This window comes from Crinia signifera, chromosome 3, assembly GCF_055691185.1.
Source record: "Crinia signifera chromosome 3, ASM5569118v1, whole genome shotgun sequence".
NCBI classification, from domain to species: Eukaryota; Metazoa; Chordata; class Amphibia; order Anura; family Myobatrachidae; genus Crinia; species Crinia signifera.
The window spans coordinates 126,188,587-126,205,529 of NC_139219.1; the positions used below are offsets into that span (position 1 = coordinate 126,188,587).

The 16,943-nt window shown below is 41.3% G+C and overlaps 1 protein-coding gene across 1 annotated transcript in view; it reads right to left on the reverse strand.

The window, feature by feature from the left end:
• The window catches only part of LOC146062914 (scavenger receptor cysteine-rich domain-containing protein DMBT1-like), a 384,870-nt gene that overhangs the window by 30,443 nt on the left and 337,484 nt on the right, over positions 1-16,943 (reverse strand). Inside the window, exons 8-13 of the mRNA XM_083174922.1 lie at positions 16,391-16,705; positions 14,756-14,782; positions 6,436-6,456; positions 841-852; positions 722-733; positions 483-639 (exon numbers count right to left, since the gene is read on the reverse strand). Coding sequence (XP_083031048.1) covers positions 483-639; positions 722-733; positions 841-852; positions 6,436-6,456; positions 14,756-14,782; positions 16,391-16,705 — 544 coding nt within the window. The remainder of the gene's footprint in view (positions 1-482; positions 640-721; positions 734-840; positions 853-6,435; positions 6,457-14,755; positions 14,783-16,390; positions 16,706-16,943) is intronic.

Sequence of the window (16,943 nt, forward strand, 5' to 3'; positions counted from 1 at the left end):
AGAAGTATTTATAGTATTTAAGTTGAGCACTAATTGTCAAAATATAAACTTTAGGGCTATTTATTATCATTGGTGAATAGTAATTCTAAAAGCCCCAATAGGAGCCCATCCCAGTGATCACTGAGAAATAATGTGATCACACTGTGGCCACATAACTTCCTCCTCTGTCCCCTCAGCTGTGCTGCTGTGCATGTACATCAACGGACATCCCCCCAAGCCCCCTGTGCCAGTGCTGAGAAAGTATATGCCTGGTAAGAGCTTACAGCCTACTTGCCTACCCTGCCAGAATGGTCGGGAGGTTCCTTGAAATCGAATGGTGATCCCGGGCCCCTGAAAACGTGGCCATGTCCCCCACTTACTCCAAAGGCCCCCTGCACACACCCTTCTTGGCCGCCTTACAGAGTACAGGTGGACTCAAGGAAGTATGGACAACAGCCCTGAGTAGCTGTTTATATGCTACAGAAGATATTTCTTAAACTTACTCAAAATGAAGGAATGACAGCTGCACGTAATATCCTTCTGGAACATGTATGTCCCATGTACAGCGAGAATTAGAAGGATAATTGCTGGGGTAGAAGGGGCTTGATATATTTCCAGACATTTGGGTCAGGAGACCACCACAGTTTGTGTAATATGGATCTGGAATAAAGTGAGAAAGGTGTTGGTTAATACACCTTGTATGAAGACAGCCTGTTAAAGAATAGAGGAGTAAATTACTTACTGTGTGTGGAACCTATTGAAAAGTGAGAAGCAAAGAAAATGGTAAAAATGTATATTAGTAACTATATGTACCATTTGTTTATCATAAGAACATAAAGATTAGAGGGATAAATTACGTACCTTGTATGAAATCTGGGGAATAGTGAGATGGAAATAAAATGATAAAATTTATATTAGTAGCTATACACTATTTACCATTTTACATAATATAATACAACAGAATCTTAATATTTTATTAGATGATATACAGTTCATTATGCCAGTAATGTGTGAACAGATTTTGAAACTACAATAAGTATATACTGTAGACGGGTGATGTTACACTTAAATTCACAAAATAATTAAAACAATGTGACTGATTCAGAGCTGTGCGCTGCTGGGGCCTGCAGCTGTGAATGGTTACATCTGGATGTGTGCAGAAATAGGGTGTGGTAAAACTCACACAGAATTTCTAGTTAGACAATCAGTAGACAATAGACTTTGGCAATATGCACTAGTTAGACAGTGGCACAAGTTCGACACAAGTGTTGACATGGAAAAATTCAATACTTGTAACAGTCCCCCCTGACAGAAGAGAGAAAGCAATCATAAAAGCCTACCCCCCCCCCCCCCTCGCGACTAGCTCATTGTATCCCTGTGCATTTATTAATCACATACATAATAAAAGCCCCTTGTGATGCCACAGTGTAAACTGCGTACAGTATGTCTTTTTTTTACTATCATTTTTGACATTGCTGTGTGGCAGTGTTTCATAGATGTGCAATAAACTGCCGTGTGTATCTGCCACTGCTCTGTTGCTTAGTAACCAGCCAGTTCACGGGAGCCAGACTAAAGTAGATGAGAGCAACATTGTGAGCAAATGGTCAAAATTGAATACATGGAAATTAATGTTGTTGAGGTTTAAAATACTCTTGGAACCAATAACCGTTGTCAATGAGTTGGATGTAACTATCAACATTTTAAAAATAAAGATGTTCTAATGCACCCATGATGTGGTCTAGATGGGTGTGGGTGAGGGTTTTGCCAGTAGCCCTTATCCCCAGTTTCCTTGCTGTTCAGTTTTGGAATCCCAACCCTTTAGATGGGTTTATACTGTATATTTCCTTCTGTTATCAGTGTTGCTATTCCAAAGCATTTGGATACACCGTTGGGAGTAGCCAATTACTTCTGATGTTTCACCTATGTTTTTTTATGGGGTTATCCGATAAAAGCACTGGGGAAAAAGCACATTAAACTGCAAAAACAAATAAACTTTAGTAAAACCGTTGTGTTTTGGGGAGTTTGCTTCACCTGCCTCAAGCAGGTGAAACAAATCCCTGATAATCCATAGCACCCATCAATTTATTGGGGATAATTAAGTTGCCCCTGGCAAGCTTGTTAGCCACAGACTCCATTTCTGGAGTTATTCATTTATGGTTATTCATTAAGTTATATCAGGTCATTAAATTATAGTTATTGCAGTCATTTATTACAGTTCATTAAAGTTTTCATTCAAATCCATCCAGTGGAAGGCCCAGAAGAGGCACCTTATGTGACATTTCTGTTTGGCATACACCAACACCTCACAAGGACACCAAATCCCTAGTATATCTTCTTGGACCCAGTGTTAGCAATGTTTTCCTCCTTCCAGTGGAAAGCCCAGAACAGGCTCACCGGGTCAAAGTTCTGCCTGTTGAACACTAACAGGAGGTCCAACCAGTTCCCAACCCCCTACTATGTCTTCTGGGAGCCAATATTACCACTCTATCATGTTTCCATCAAAAATCAACTAGTGGTAATCCCAGAACAAGCTCTCTGGGTCAAAGCTGTGGCCTGCGTACACCAAAGAGAGGTGTGTATATTATGTTTTATTTCTAATTTATTAAAAGAGCCACCAACTATTTTTATTAAGGGACCACTAATTATTGATATTTTAACATAAATTGGCATGGATTAATGGTAACCTAATTAAAAGTGTTACATATTGTTGATATTATGCAAAAAGAGTAACTGATTATTAATATTATAATAGATAACCACACCTACCCAAGGCTGGTCATGCTTCTTTAGCAGGCCCCTGTCATTGCATTTGCCTATGGGCCCTTTATGGCCCAGTCCTACACAACACTGCTGCTGGGTATCATTCCCCCTGGTCTGTGGCATCTTGCACGAGCCTATGGCCCAGATTGTTGCATGTACTTTAATTGCAGTTTTGCTGTAGATGCTGGAATGTTGAGATAAGTAAATATATGCACTGTATGTTAAGCATGCAGTGATTGCCTCTTTTCAAAAAAAAAAAAAAAAAAAAAAAAAACTAAATGCTGACCAAATGCTCTCAAATTACTATAATATCCCATCTTTCACCTTCCTTAGACCTTCCAAGTTGCTTGAGAGACCTGACTATACACTCTTCACACACTTATTTCCACTACACTGACACAGGTGACCAGTGATTTGATCACTGCTGAATCTGAAGGCCATTACTCACTTCTAATTCTGCTGGAATTGATGCTGTTAGACTCTGTTTGTACAAATGCTATATAAGGGGTAAGTTAAGTTTTAGAAGTGAGAGATGTTGCCCATTGCAATCAAACAGATTCTATCAATTATCCTTTAGAATCTGATTGGTTGCTATAGGCAAAATCGCTCACTTATAAAAACTCACCCTTTAGTAAATTTACCCCCAACACCCTAAATTGCCAAATTTTTGACCTTCAACCCTTCTACACTTCGCTTCAGCTCCATCCTCCATAGAGGAGAGACATACCCTTGAGAGTTTCTATAATGGAGAGACACAGCATTACTCACGGCAATAACCCTGCAGGTTACATTATATCACCGCTTTACTTCTACATATATGCCTGTGTGTGGTCCACTGCCACCACTGTATGTATACACACAAACATGTGTGTTTCAATTTGTCTGGAAACCAGTTGTGCTTCCCCATATATTCCTGTCTGTATAGGGTGTATGCTATGTGCAATGTGTTCCTGTTGTACATACATTTGTTGCTTTAACTCAGTGTCAGCCTGCAAAGCCATTTTGCCTGGTAAATAAAAGACCTACATGGCACACCGCTGGCACCTTTATCAACACCTACAGTATCTGCCAATAAAATCAAAGTTTCTGTCTTTTTCTCTTTGTATTCATGTCCTCTTTTCGTCCTTTGCTAAGTGAAGTGCCACAAGGTTCAGTCCCAGATCCTCTGCTTTTCTCTATCTATACCACTTCTCTTGGAAAACACATAGGGCCAGATGCAATAAGCTTCAAAAGTGATAAATTGGAGAGTGATAAACAACCAACCAATCAGCTCCTGTCTGACATTTTTCAAACACAGTCTGTGACATGGCAGGTAGGAACTGATTGGCTGGCTGTTTATCACTCTCCATTTTTTCACTTTTGAAGCTTGGTGCATCTGGCCCTCAATCACTTCCGGCTTTCTTTATCATCTGTTTGTGGGTGATACTCAAATTTATCTGTCCCCTCGGGATCCCTCATTATGTATTTGACTGTGTTACTGAATCTTGTTCTGACATTTGATCTTTGATGTCAACTCTCTGCTTCAACTTAATCATTCAATAACCAAGTTTTTAATATTCCCATTGGCCAATAGTAGTTACCAGCCTAACATTTCTATCTCTGTTGACAACATGAGAATAGATCCTACCATTTAAACTCACTGCCTAGATGTCACTTGTCTCAGAACTGTCTTTTGCTTCCTACATTCAATTTGTATCCAAACCATGGCCCTTATTCAGATCTGAGGGGTAGATGTCTTAAGCTCAGTGAAGTGATAAAATGTCTGGTTTTTATCACCGGCCAATCAGCTCCTACCTGTCATTTTTCAAACCAAGCCCGTAACTTCACAGGTAGATTGGCTGGTGATAAAAACAGACACTTTGGGGGAAATTTACTAAAGGAAATGTGTAAAAAATAGGTGTAAAAATAGGTGTATTTGTATCCAGAAATACACTTATTTTTGACATTTACTATCCCGAAAATACGGCAATTCGTATTGATGTGCTATTAATACGAATTGCCGTATTTTCGGGACAGTAAATGTCAAAAATAAGTGTATTTCTGGATACAAATACACCCATTTTTACACCTATTTTTTACACATTTCCTTTAGTAAATTTCCCCCTTTATCACTTCACAAGCTTAATAAATCTGCCCCTGATTGCAGTACAAACTTGTTTGGGAAATGAGCAAAACCATGTACACTGAAGGTAGGGCAGATGTAACATGTGCAGAGAGAGTTAATTTGGGTGGGGTGTGTTGAAACGGAAATCTAAATTGCAGTGTAAAAATAATGCAGCCAGTATTTACCATGCACAGAAACAAAATAACTCACCCAAAGCTAACTCTCTCTGCATATGTTACATCTGCCCCACCTGCAGTGCACATGGTTTAGCCCATTTTCCAAACAAATTTGTATTGCGATCAGATCTGAATAAAGGCCTATTTTCCATACATCTAAGAAACACTTCCAGAAACTGCACATATCTTAAGAAAGACACCTTAATAACTTTTGTTCATGCACTCATTTTCTCCCACATTTTCCTTGCAAAATATTCTTCTGCTGCTCTGCTCTGTCATTTATTACATTGGTTAGCTATATTTTATTGAATTACAAATTATTCTGCTAACATATCAGGTTATCAACCAAATTACACCAACATACAGCTGATATATTCGCTTATCTAAAAATATCTCCTTCCTCAACCCCGTCTTTCTGCTTCTATCATCCACACTTGTTACACGCTCCATTGACAGTACCAGACTTTAGTCACTCATTTGAAAAATCATATGCATGGCCCTAACTGTGTGGAGTTTGTATATTATCCCCGTGTTTGCGTGGGTTTACTCTGGGTGCTCCGCTTTCCTCCCACAATCCAAAAATATTCTGGTAGGTCAATTGGCTTCCAACAAAAAATTAACCCTAGAATGTCTGTGTGTGCATGTACATGTGGTAGGGAATATAGATTGTAAGCTCCACTGGGGCAGGGATTGATGTGAATGTTAAACTACAGTATACTCTAAAGCGCTGCGGAATATGTATGCGCTATATAAGAAACTGTTATTAATAATAATAATAATAATAATATTCAAATTGTCCATCATCTCTACTTTTATAGACATCATAATGAGGTTTCAGCCAATGTGCCACTGGCTATAAGTTAAACAGATTGTTTCAGATTAGTCGTTGTTGTTAATTGACAAATTTGAGTTGATTTTGAGATGTTTTAAAACCGACTATTAGTAAGTAAGGGACCTTTCTATAAAGGTCTATTTTAAAGTACCAATAGTTTGGCTGATGGTCAATGTAAATCTAAATCGGTTTATAGTCGATTTCCAGTCTGTTTTCAGCTGATTTTACCTTTAGTAAATATCCAATTCCTTTTCTGGTACAGGGCACCAAAATGTTTAGTTACGGCACTGTATAAAGGGGCCATGAAGCAGAGATGCTGCTGTGCTCTGGGTGACTGCACCGCTTGCACACAATTATTTACAGGACTGCTGCTGTGGGAAGCACCTAAACATCCCCAACATGCACACTATCTACAAACACCTACAATGGTACTGTATAAAAAAGTTTTCATTTATAGTTGTGAATGTTCCTGACATTTTGAAAGAGTGCTTTGCCTGTAAACAATCAGAATTTTTATTTTGATCAAAAGCATTATTTTGTCTATATCTTGTGAGGTCACACATGGACAAAATGTCATACATTACCTGTCTGATGTGTAGATTGAGCTGAAAAACATAAAGAGCAAAACATAAAACGCAGAAACTGGTAAAGGAATACATTTATATAGATTTGCAAATATACAACTAAAGGAGCACGTGTAAGTTAAAATATTAATTATTATTATCATTTACAGAGATGAAATGCCAGCAGTCAAACAGTGAATATGCTCTGTAGTGTCATTTGTATTGCAGGTGGAACAAAACTGATACAAAACTGAAAATAAATTTTGCATGGAGAAATGTGCAAATTCCAGCACTCAAATGTGGAATGTGGGAAATACACCATTATATAAAGCTTATGTCTTGCAGACACCATTATCATCTATATATATGTCTAGTGGCTGAAATGCAGAGGATGCAATGCATTTGATTTGTGGGAGGCAGTCTTGAGACTCAGCTACTGTCCAATATGATATATAATTGTTTTGGAGGAGAAAGTAAACTACATGCTTAGATATGTAGGATATCTGTATCCTGAAGGCCACTTTTTTTTTTTTTTTTTTTACAATAGATTTTTATTGAAAATGGTCAAATATAACATCTTGACAGTAGCAATATGTATAGTAAGTTACAGTGCAATATACACGATTGAGAAAGCTTTTTTGAGGAGTTAGCAAGAACATAAGGAGACACTCAAAATGGGTATAACGCTAGTTACTATTCAACGTGACCATTGATTTTGTGTTTTATAATCAATGCAGATTTAATACAAAACCATGAAAATGAGTAAAGGGGAATGAAATGGAGGAGTAGAGCAAAGGGGAGGGAGGGGTGCTGAGGAAAAGAAGAGAGCGAAGCAGGTATGCATATGCATAGACACATATAAAGCTTTGTACAAATGCACATATCTGTATATGAACAGCTATTTATTTAAATGGATAAAAAGAGTCGATATGTAAATGCAGCAGAGCGATATGACAAGGAAACAGGCAAATGAGAGATAGAAAGGAAATGAGGAAGGAGAAGAAGGAGAAGAAACCTCTCAGCGGAGCCCGGGTAGTGGTACAACACGAAAGAGATACCATGGAGACCATATTTTGTGGAACCTGGCTACAGTATTATTCCGGAGACTAGTGATATATTCCATTTCGGCTATGTAGTTAATCCTTGTTATCAAGGCATTCAAGGAAGGTGCATTAGTATCCTTCCAGTGTTTAGCTATTAGAGATTTAGCTGCCATGCAAATATGCATGATAAGTTTGTCCTGATGTTTAGGGAGGTCGGGGATAGGGGCATGGAGTAAGGCGATAGAGGGGGAGAGATCGAGCCTTAGTCCCGTACATTGTCTAATCAAGTTTTCAACCAGATTCCAGAATGGGCGAAGAGAGGTGCAGGTCCACCATGTGTGGAAAAAGGAACCCACTTGGCCACATAGCCTCCAGCATTGGTTCGATGTAGCGGGGAATATGGCATGTAGTCTGGTTGGCACTAAGTACCATCGGGTGTAAACCTTGTAACACGTTTCTTTAATTGCTACGCTTAGGAAGGATTTGGCTATACGCAATCTGATTTCTTCCCACTGCTCGTCTTCCAATGGTTGGGATAGATCTGCTTCCCAGGCAAGCTCATGTGGTTCGCGAAGTGGTGGGTCGGGGGCCAAAATTGAGTGGTAGATTGTAGAAATGTTCCCTTTGCTGCAACTAGAGGATAGGCATAGCCTTTCAAATGAAGAGGGCTGTCTCATTGTGGTAGATCTCGTTTGAGAATTGAGAAAGCTTTGTATTTGGATATATTGAAAGTTAAACGAGTGAGGTATTCCAAAGCGTTCTCTGCATTCTTCAAACGAGGACGGGGCATTTTGGCCGCGGAGATGGATAAATCTGGTAACTCCGCGTGATTGCCATGGATCTGCCATAGTGCGATCAATTCCCGGGAGAAATGCCGGGTGGCCCCAGATTGGGGTCAGCGGAGATGGGTGAGGAGATAGTTTGTGGCTAGCTGATGTTTTGTCCCATAGGCGGATTGTAAAATTTACCGTGGGTATGAGGTATGCCGAGGGGGGTCTGCATGATCTAGGGAGCCACAAGAGATACTCTAGTCTGTTTCCCTGAAGTAGGGCATTTTCAATATCCACCCATTTCTTAGTGTCTTGTGGTGAGTGCCAGGAAATAATATGGTTAAGTTGGCAGGCTACGTAGTATGCATATAAATTAGGATATCCCAATCCACCCAGAGCGGTCTGCTTGTTTAAGATCGAGCGCCGTATTCTCGGTTTACGATTGGCCCAGACAAATTTGTGACACAGTTTTTGGAGCGAAATAAAGGTTGATCTTGGTACTGAAATTGGAATTGTTTGGAATAAGTATAGGATGCGTGGGAGTAGGTTCATTTTGAGAGCGTTTATTCTGCCTATCCAGGAAATGTACAATCGATTCCAGTTATTCATGTCTTGTGTAAGTATCTTAATAATGGGGTCAAAGTTAGCTTTATATAGAGCGGAATAGGTTTTGGTGATGTTTATGCCGAGATATTTGATGGATTGTGGCCTCCAGAGAAAGGGGAAGGATGAGGTGAGGGAAGCATATGTTTGGGACGGGATATTGAACGCCATCGCTTCAGATTTAGTGTGGTTAACTTTATAGCCTGAGAGGGAACCATATAGACTAAGTTCTGATTGGAGATTGGGGAGGGATATCAGTGGATTAGAGAGGGTTAAGAGAACGTCGTCCGCAAAAAGCGATATCTTGTACGGATTATGTCCGATGGTGATACCTCCTATGTCGGTGTTAGCACGGATTCGAGCTGCAAGGGGCTCGATGCACAGGGCGAATATCAGGGGTGAAAGGGGACAGCCTTGGCGTGTGCCATTATTCAACTGAAACCTTGAGGAGTTGAGACCATTAGTCGCTACTGTCGATGAGGGCTGCAGGTAGAGGGCTTGAATGGCCGTGAGAAAGTGACCTTGAAGGCCAAAGGCGGAGAGCGTCGTAAATAGGAAGGGCCAGGAGATACGGTCGAACGCCTTTTCGGCGTCGAGTGCTAAAGCAACTGCTGGAATTTTGGAGGAGTTGATGTGGTGTATCAGGTTGATAGTGCGTCTAGTGTTATCAGAGGCCTGTCTGCCCGGGATGAAACCTACTTGATCTGGGTCTACCAGAGAGGCCAAAACTGAATTTAGACGTGAAGCCAGTATCTTAGCAAAAAGCTTAAGATCTGTATTAATGAGCGAGATGGGCCTGTAGTTAGAACAAGATGTAGGATCCCTGCCGGGTTTCGGGATGACAATGATAGGGAAGTCATGGAATCTTTGTGGAAGGGTGCTCCCTTCATGATTTTGTTGAAAAGGGAGACCATGTGCGGAATGAGTTGTGGTGCAAAGGTTTTATAGTAGATCATCGGATAACCGTCGGGGTCAGGGGCTTTAGACGGTTTTTGGGACTTCAGAGCCGCCTCTAATTCTTCTGACGTAATATCGGCATTTAAAATCAAATTTGCTGAGTCATCTATGTGGGGGAGGTCGCATGAGTCTAGATATTGAAGGATCTTATGAATTTGGTTGGCGGGATCTGGAGGGGTCTCCAGGTTATATAGAGCTTTATAGTAGTCTAGAAAAGTATTGTTAATTCTCTTAGGGTCAAATGTTGGGTTACCTGAGGGGTCTTTAATAGAATGTATTGTTTGGTTCGCTTTTTTCGCGCGTAATTTGTTAGCCAGAAGGGTGTGGGCCTTGTTACTTTTGTCGTAGAATGATTGGTTGGCCCAGCGTAAAGAGCGTTCTACTTTTTCTGCTAAGAGGGATTGTAATTCGGCTCGTGTGTTTGAGAGTTTCGTCAGGATTTGCTGAGAGTGGGTGCGTTTATGTTCCCTGTCTAGTTCTATTAAGGATGCATTAAGAGTTTGGATACGTTTTTCTTGTTCTTTTTTCCGTCTAGATAGGTATTGAATGATAGTCCCCCTTATGACCGCCTTATGGGCTTCCCATACTGTCGATTCGCTACAGTCGTCTTGTAGATTATGAGCGAAATATTCCTGAATAGTAGATTTAATTAACTCTTGAAACTGTGGTATCTTCAACACGGTCTCGTTGAGTCTCCATGGGGGTTTACTGGTGGACATTTCGTATATATCAAAGGAAGTGACTAATGCAGAGTGGTCAGTCCAGGTAAGGGGGACTATTGATGCGCTTTGGGCAGACTGGGATAAGGAGGAGCACCCTAGAAACATATCTAAACGTGAATAAACATCGTGTGGCTTAGAGAAAAAAGTATAGTCTCTGGTAGTGGGATGAAGACATCTCCATATATCATACAGAACCGCCCCGGCAATGCAGTTACGTAACGTGGAGGAGTTTGGGATTTGATTTCCTTGTACAGGGCCAGATTTATCCATAGGGGTGAGAACCGTATTAAAATCCCCTCCTATAAGTGTCTTGCCTTGTCTAAACATTTCAAGTACCCGGAAGAATTTCCTAAAGAACTTGGCTTGTCCAGTGTTAGGGGCGTATATATTGGCCAGTGTAACCTCTTCATGACCAAGTTTGCCTCTAATTATAAGATATCGGCCTTCACTATCACATTTAGACATTTGGAATTGGAAGGGGATAGAATTTCTAATGAGAATTGCTACACCACATCGCTTAGTTGAGTTATTCGAGTACCATGCCAGAGGAAAGAATTTAGATGTCAGGGAGGGGTGAGAGCTACCTTTTAAATGCGTCTCTTGTAGGAATACTACGTCGCTTCGTAGCGTCTTTAGTGATCTGTGCAGATGGGAGCGTTTCTGAGGTGTGTTAAGGCCTTTAGCATTTATGGATACACACTGCAAAGGCATGATACCAGTAGATCAGGGTTTAGCTTAGGTGATTAGTTGGTATACGACCCCAGACCCCGATGAGAGGGGAAAGAAAGGAGAGAGAGAAGAGAAGAGAAGAAAAAAAATAAGCAAAGGGGGGGGGGGGGTGAAGGGAAAAATAATACAGAGAAAAATATAAATAAAAATAAGTAGACAAGATGCTCTGGAAAACCAGGGAAATTGTCTACTAAGTTTGAGCTCTATTCCAAACTGAGCTCACTGGTGGGAAATATATAAATGATTAACAGCCCGCAGGGTTTTTAAGCCCAGCAGGTAAAAGCACAACAGTTATCCCAATGTGTGGAGGAGGGTGGCCCGCCTGCTAGGCTCGGCTCCCCTGCCCCCCACCACTGAATTTAAACATAAGCAAGTAGAAAATACTTAACTCCAAACAGAGCCCAGAGACCCAACAGGTAGAGGAGTGTAACGAAAGTCGCGGTGCTGGCCGGTTTGCAGACGTGGAGCGTTAAGTAGTAACCACATTGTACCGCATAGATTACGTCCAACACACCGGGCAGGGCCGCGAAAGTAGAAACCTAATATATAACGTTAACATCTTAGTACTAAATTGTAGAATTTGGCTCGCTGATATTCAATCAGCCGGAATGGTGAAAAGAGTTTATCTAGAGATTAAGCTATAACATTAACTTTCAGAGATGTACCATACCCAAGAGCAGTCCGATGCAGTGTAACCTAGGAGAGAAAAATGTTTCTACTAGCGGGCTGGATTCAACATATATTAGTAAGGAGCGGTCCGATGAAAGAAGGATCAACCTGGGGATGAGGCTTTAGAAGTTGCTGGGTCCGTTCCAGTCGGAGGTACTAACTGGAGCTTACGTAATAGGCGGTGACCTTCCTCAGGGGAACGGATGGTTTGAATCTTTCCCTCAATGTCCACTATTAAACGAAAGGGGAAACCCCAGCGATATTTGTATCCATTGTCCTGTAGCACTGAAGTGACAATACGTAAGTCTCGTCTTTTAGCGATAGTCACTGGGGACAGATCTTGGTAGATCTGGATGCGAGCACCCTCGAATAGGATGGATGAGGAGTTTCTGCTTGCCATTGTGATGTCATTTTTTATTTTGAAGGAGAGGAACTGAAGAATAACGTCCCTGGGTGGGTCTGAGTCCTTTGGTTTAGGTCTTAATGCGCGATGTGCCCTCTCTATTTGGATCATCGGGTCAGTAAGGGATGGTACCAGAGAGATGAAGAGCCGTTTGAGGTATGGTTCAAGTTCAGGTGTAGAAATCGTTTCCGGGATATTGCGGATACGCAGGTTGTTACGTCTTTCGCGATTTTCACTATCTTCCAGTTTCTCTTTAAGAAGGTCCATTTCACCGTACAGATGGTACATGTCTTCACCCACTTTGTTCTGGAATTCTAGATGTTTTTCTAATTGTATTTCTACCGATGTAGTACGAGATTCTAAGGCGGATATGTCTGATTTTAGTTCGCCAATGGCTGATTGGAGAGCTGAAGTGAACGAGTTCTTTAAGTCCATTATCATATTTTGGATAGATTGGATATCTTCTTTAGTAGATGGGGCATCTTTGGGGTCCATCTTTTGTGAGGGTGAAGAGGACGGTAGTGGCGAAGCGGGTGTTGGTTTCTCTTTACGTGAAAAGTGTTTAGATATATCGTGTGGAGCACCTTTTTTGGCCCGCGTGTTCGCCCTGCTCATAATAACTCTTAGATTTATGTTTTTTTTTGTTTTTTTTTGTCCTGAAATAGGTCTCTTTGGGCTTAATATGATTTCCAAAAGTGGGGGGGATGGGGAGCGCGTTGCCTTTAGATCACATCATGTAAGGGGTCTGTGCCCAGGGTGAATGGGAGAAGCTAGCAGCAAGGGTGTTCAGGAGCCAATTCTAGGTTATGGTATATAGATTAATTGGCACTGTGGGGGGAGGAGCATCAGAGGTTTAATTGTAAGACAAGAATGCTGTGGGGCTTGATACACAGAGCGGTGCCAGCGTTTATAATGCAGGGTTTAACAGCAGAGCAGAGCTGTCATATATATTAAAAGTTCCTGTTCCAGGAAACCAGCTGAAGCCACCTCCAATATGGCTGCTGGGCACTGTGTGGCAGTCAAGATCAGGGGAGAATGCCACCTCCAAGATGGCCGCCGCCAATTCAGGTCCCACAGATGTCCCCAGCGGTCCTCAGGTGTGTCCCAGTCCCAGGTTGCCCTGGGGGTACAGCCACAAAGCGGGGGGGGACGCAGTTTCGTCCGCTTGTGAAATTCAAGATGGCCGCCGGCAGCTCTCACTCGGCGCAGGTCCCCGTCGCAGGGATCCCTGAGGCTCACCTTAAGTATATTGGGGTGCTGCTGGTGGTCCAGGGGGTCCGCGCCGGTGTGGGGATGCCTGTGCTTGTCTTGGGGTGTTTTTTACCCGCTGTGGTAGCGATCGCGGGCGTCGCGCCATCCTGGAGCTCAAATCCCGGCCTGAAACAAAAATTTAGTCCCCGGCTTCCGGTCGGTGGTAGGCCGCAGCCTGCAGGATCAGTTAAAACTGCTCCCCGGCTCCGCGGCGCACACCGCCAGGCTTCTCTGGGTGTAGGGGAGATGGGTCTGCCCTGCTGTGGGCGTTATAGTGGCTATTGTGGCTGATATTGGGGCCCAACAATGCAGGTTAGTGGGAGCTGTGTGAATACCTGTCTGCTCGGCTTCACGGCCAAGCCACGCCCCCCTGAAGGCCACTTTTGCCTCAGAGTACCCCACAAAATTTCCTGCGAGGACTACTGTGAGCTCTGACTGGGGGAGATTTCAGAAAGGACACAGACACATTGCACAAACTGTGACATTGGAAAACTCATATGGCTGTCTTGCAAGACTGGAATGTTTAACAGATATAGGGGAAACAGAAGAGAAATTGGGCATATTTGTCTAGTTTGCTTTTGTCCTTGCTGGTGGGCAGCAATGCTGATGAAACTGGTCTGATTATGTCATTAAGGGGCAGATGTATTAAGCCTGGAGAAGAGATAAACTGGAGATAAAGTGGAGATAACATGGAAGAGATAACGCACCAGCCAATCAGCTGTGTTTGAAATATGACAGTTGGGATCTGATTGGCTGGTGCGTTATCTCCTTCCACTTTATCTCCAGTTTATCTCTTCACCAGGCTTAATACATCTGCCCCTAAGTCTTTCCTCTTCGAGGAACAGTGTTGTGATTGGTGGACATTTGCACAGGGTGGGTCAAAATGACATGTTTTAATAGAAAAATATAACTAAATCCTGCCTTGAGCACCCCAGGATTCCCTAAATGAATCTCCCCATTCTGCCAACTTCACCAGGAAGTAGGCAGGATGTGGGAGGGAAACATGCTCTTTTGGGGCTTCTGGATACTACCCTGTATAAGAGATATACAGGTACATCTGGGAAAATACACAAGTACGGTACTTGCATGAAGACATAGATTAAAAGGACAAAGAGGGCATGTAAAAAAAAATCGTGAAGGCTGATTTTCTCAATTCAATACATGAAAAAGTCATGAATTCATATTGTGACTTACTTGTATTCAGACCTCCATTTTGTGAGTCTGAAAGTAGAAGAAATGTTTAATCTATTACATTTAGATACTAAAATGCAATAATAACGTTTATATAGAAATGTAATTAATTTAGCTTGAACTCAATATTTTCTACAATGTCAGTACATTGATTTCAGTGATCATTTACACCAATCTAAGGTGTAAATTTGTTAAAGCTTCTAAAAATTAAAAGAGGTGATGTTGCTCTTAGCAACCAATTATTTTCTGTCTATCATTTTATAGTTTGCAATAGAATAATGTCCGACAGAATCTGATTGGTTACTATAGGCAATATCATCTCTTTTCAGTTTTAGAAGCTTTAGTTAATGTACCCTAAGTGTCTATTTTGCTAGTGTTCATATTACTTTAACCTAATGTTTATATTACTTTGAATTAAAATTCAGGTTTCTCCTCCTAAAGCAGAGCATGTAATATATCACATTCCAATGACCATTCTATTTTTGAGAGATGGGTATTCTCCCCTAATTTGTGTTAAATATAAACATGGATACCCTCATTTAATGCAGTATGCCCCTTATTCTGGTTCACTCGCAAAGGCAAATTCCTTCTGAAATGGACAAAACCATGTGCACTGCAGGTGGGTCAGATGTAACTTGTGCAGAGAGAATTAGATTTTGGGTGGGGTTTTACTTCAAAGTGAGATCTATATTGCAGTGTCAAAATAAAGCAGCCAGTATTTACCCTGCACAGAAACAAAATAACTCACCCAAATCTAAATCTCTTTGCACATTTTACATCTGCCCCCCCTGCAATGCACATGGGGCCTTATTTTGGTTCATTCTTTCTGACAAAATCCTTCTTAGATGGACAAAACCATGTGCACTGCAGGGGGGGCAGATGTAACATGTGCAGAGAGAATTAGATTTGGGTGAGTAATTTTGTTTCTGTGCAGGGAAAATACTGACTGCTTTATTTTTACACTGCAATATAGATCTCACTTTGAAGTAAAACCCCTCCCAAATCTAATTCTCTCTGCACAAGTAACACCTGCCCCACCTGCAGTGCACATGGTTTTGCCCATCTAAGAAGGATTTTGTCAGAAAGAATGAACCTAAATAAGGCCCATGGTCTTGTCCATTTAAGGGATTTGCCTTTGCGAATGAACCAGGGGCCTATGTTTGCTAGTTTTCAAAATGGAAGCATCTTGTTTATTAACAGTATACAGTTGCATAAATCATAAAAAAAAATTAAGAATCAGTTTTGATGCGGTTCTGAAACACTTAAAAATCAATGGTAACCTGGAGCTCCAATCCAATTAATTTTCTCTTTAGACATTTGAAAATCATCATCAATGATAATCTGTTTTATGGTGGTGTGTTGTGGTTTACATAATAGGATTTAGACTAAAGGTCATCAAAGTGCTGAAAAACCCGTGAAAACCCACAGCCTGGAGCAACATTTGAGTTGATTTGTCGGTGCCATTTAGTGGCAGTGCTCGTACAACTTTTGAATTTCCCCCATAGAGGTGAGGAGCAACGTTACCATTTAATTATATAGGATGGCTTCATACATCTTGTATTGTTTTGAACAACGACTGTATTTAACATATATATTTGTGATATTAATGCTAAGCTATTCAGACTAAAAGAGTAGTACCTGAGCAGATGACACTTGCATCTTCGTGGTGACCACAATTATGTATTTCCCATCCACTATGAATACAATCAGAGAGAAACGGTTCATTTCCAGCGCAGCTCACATCATCTAGAAGAATGCTTCCAGTCCCCTGACCAAAGTATGCATTATGTAGAGCTGCTATTCCATATCCACAATCCAGCTGCCTACATACAACATGTGCATCATTGATGTCCCAGCTATCATCACACACTGTTCCCCAGGAATTGTTATAGTAGATCTCCACACGCCCGGCACAGCTGTTCCAGCCACCCACAAGCCGCATAGGTAAACTTTCTAAAATGAAGAAATGGATTTTCAGTGCACAGAGGAATAAACTCCAAGTCATAGAATAAAAAGTGTTTCTGATACAAGGAATTGTTCATATAGCCATATACTGTAATAGGGTAATGTGGTACTGCTTTCATTTTTTTTATGGCGTTTGTCCTTATATTTAACAAAAGCTATAAAGAAAGAGTATAGCTCTATAGACACTAGTCACTAATGCTCATTTTGGCACTTCTGAGCGATATTG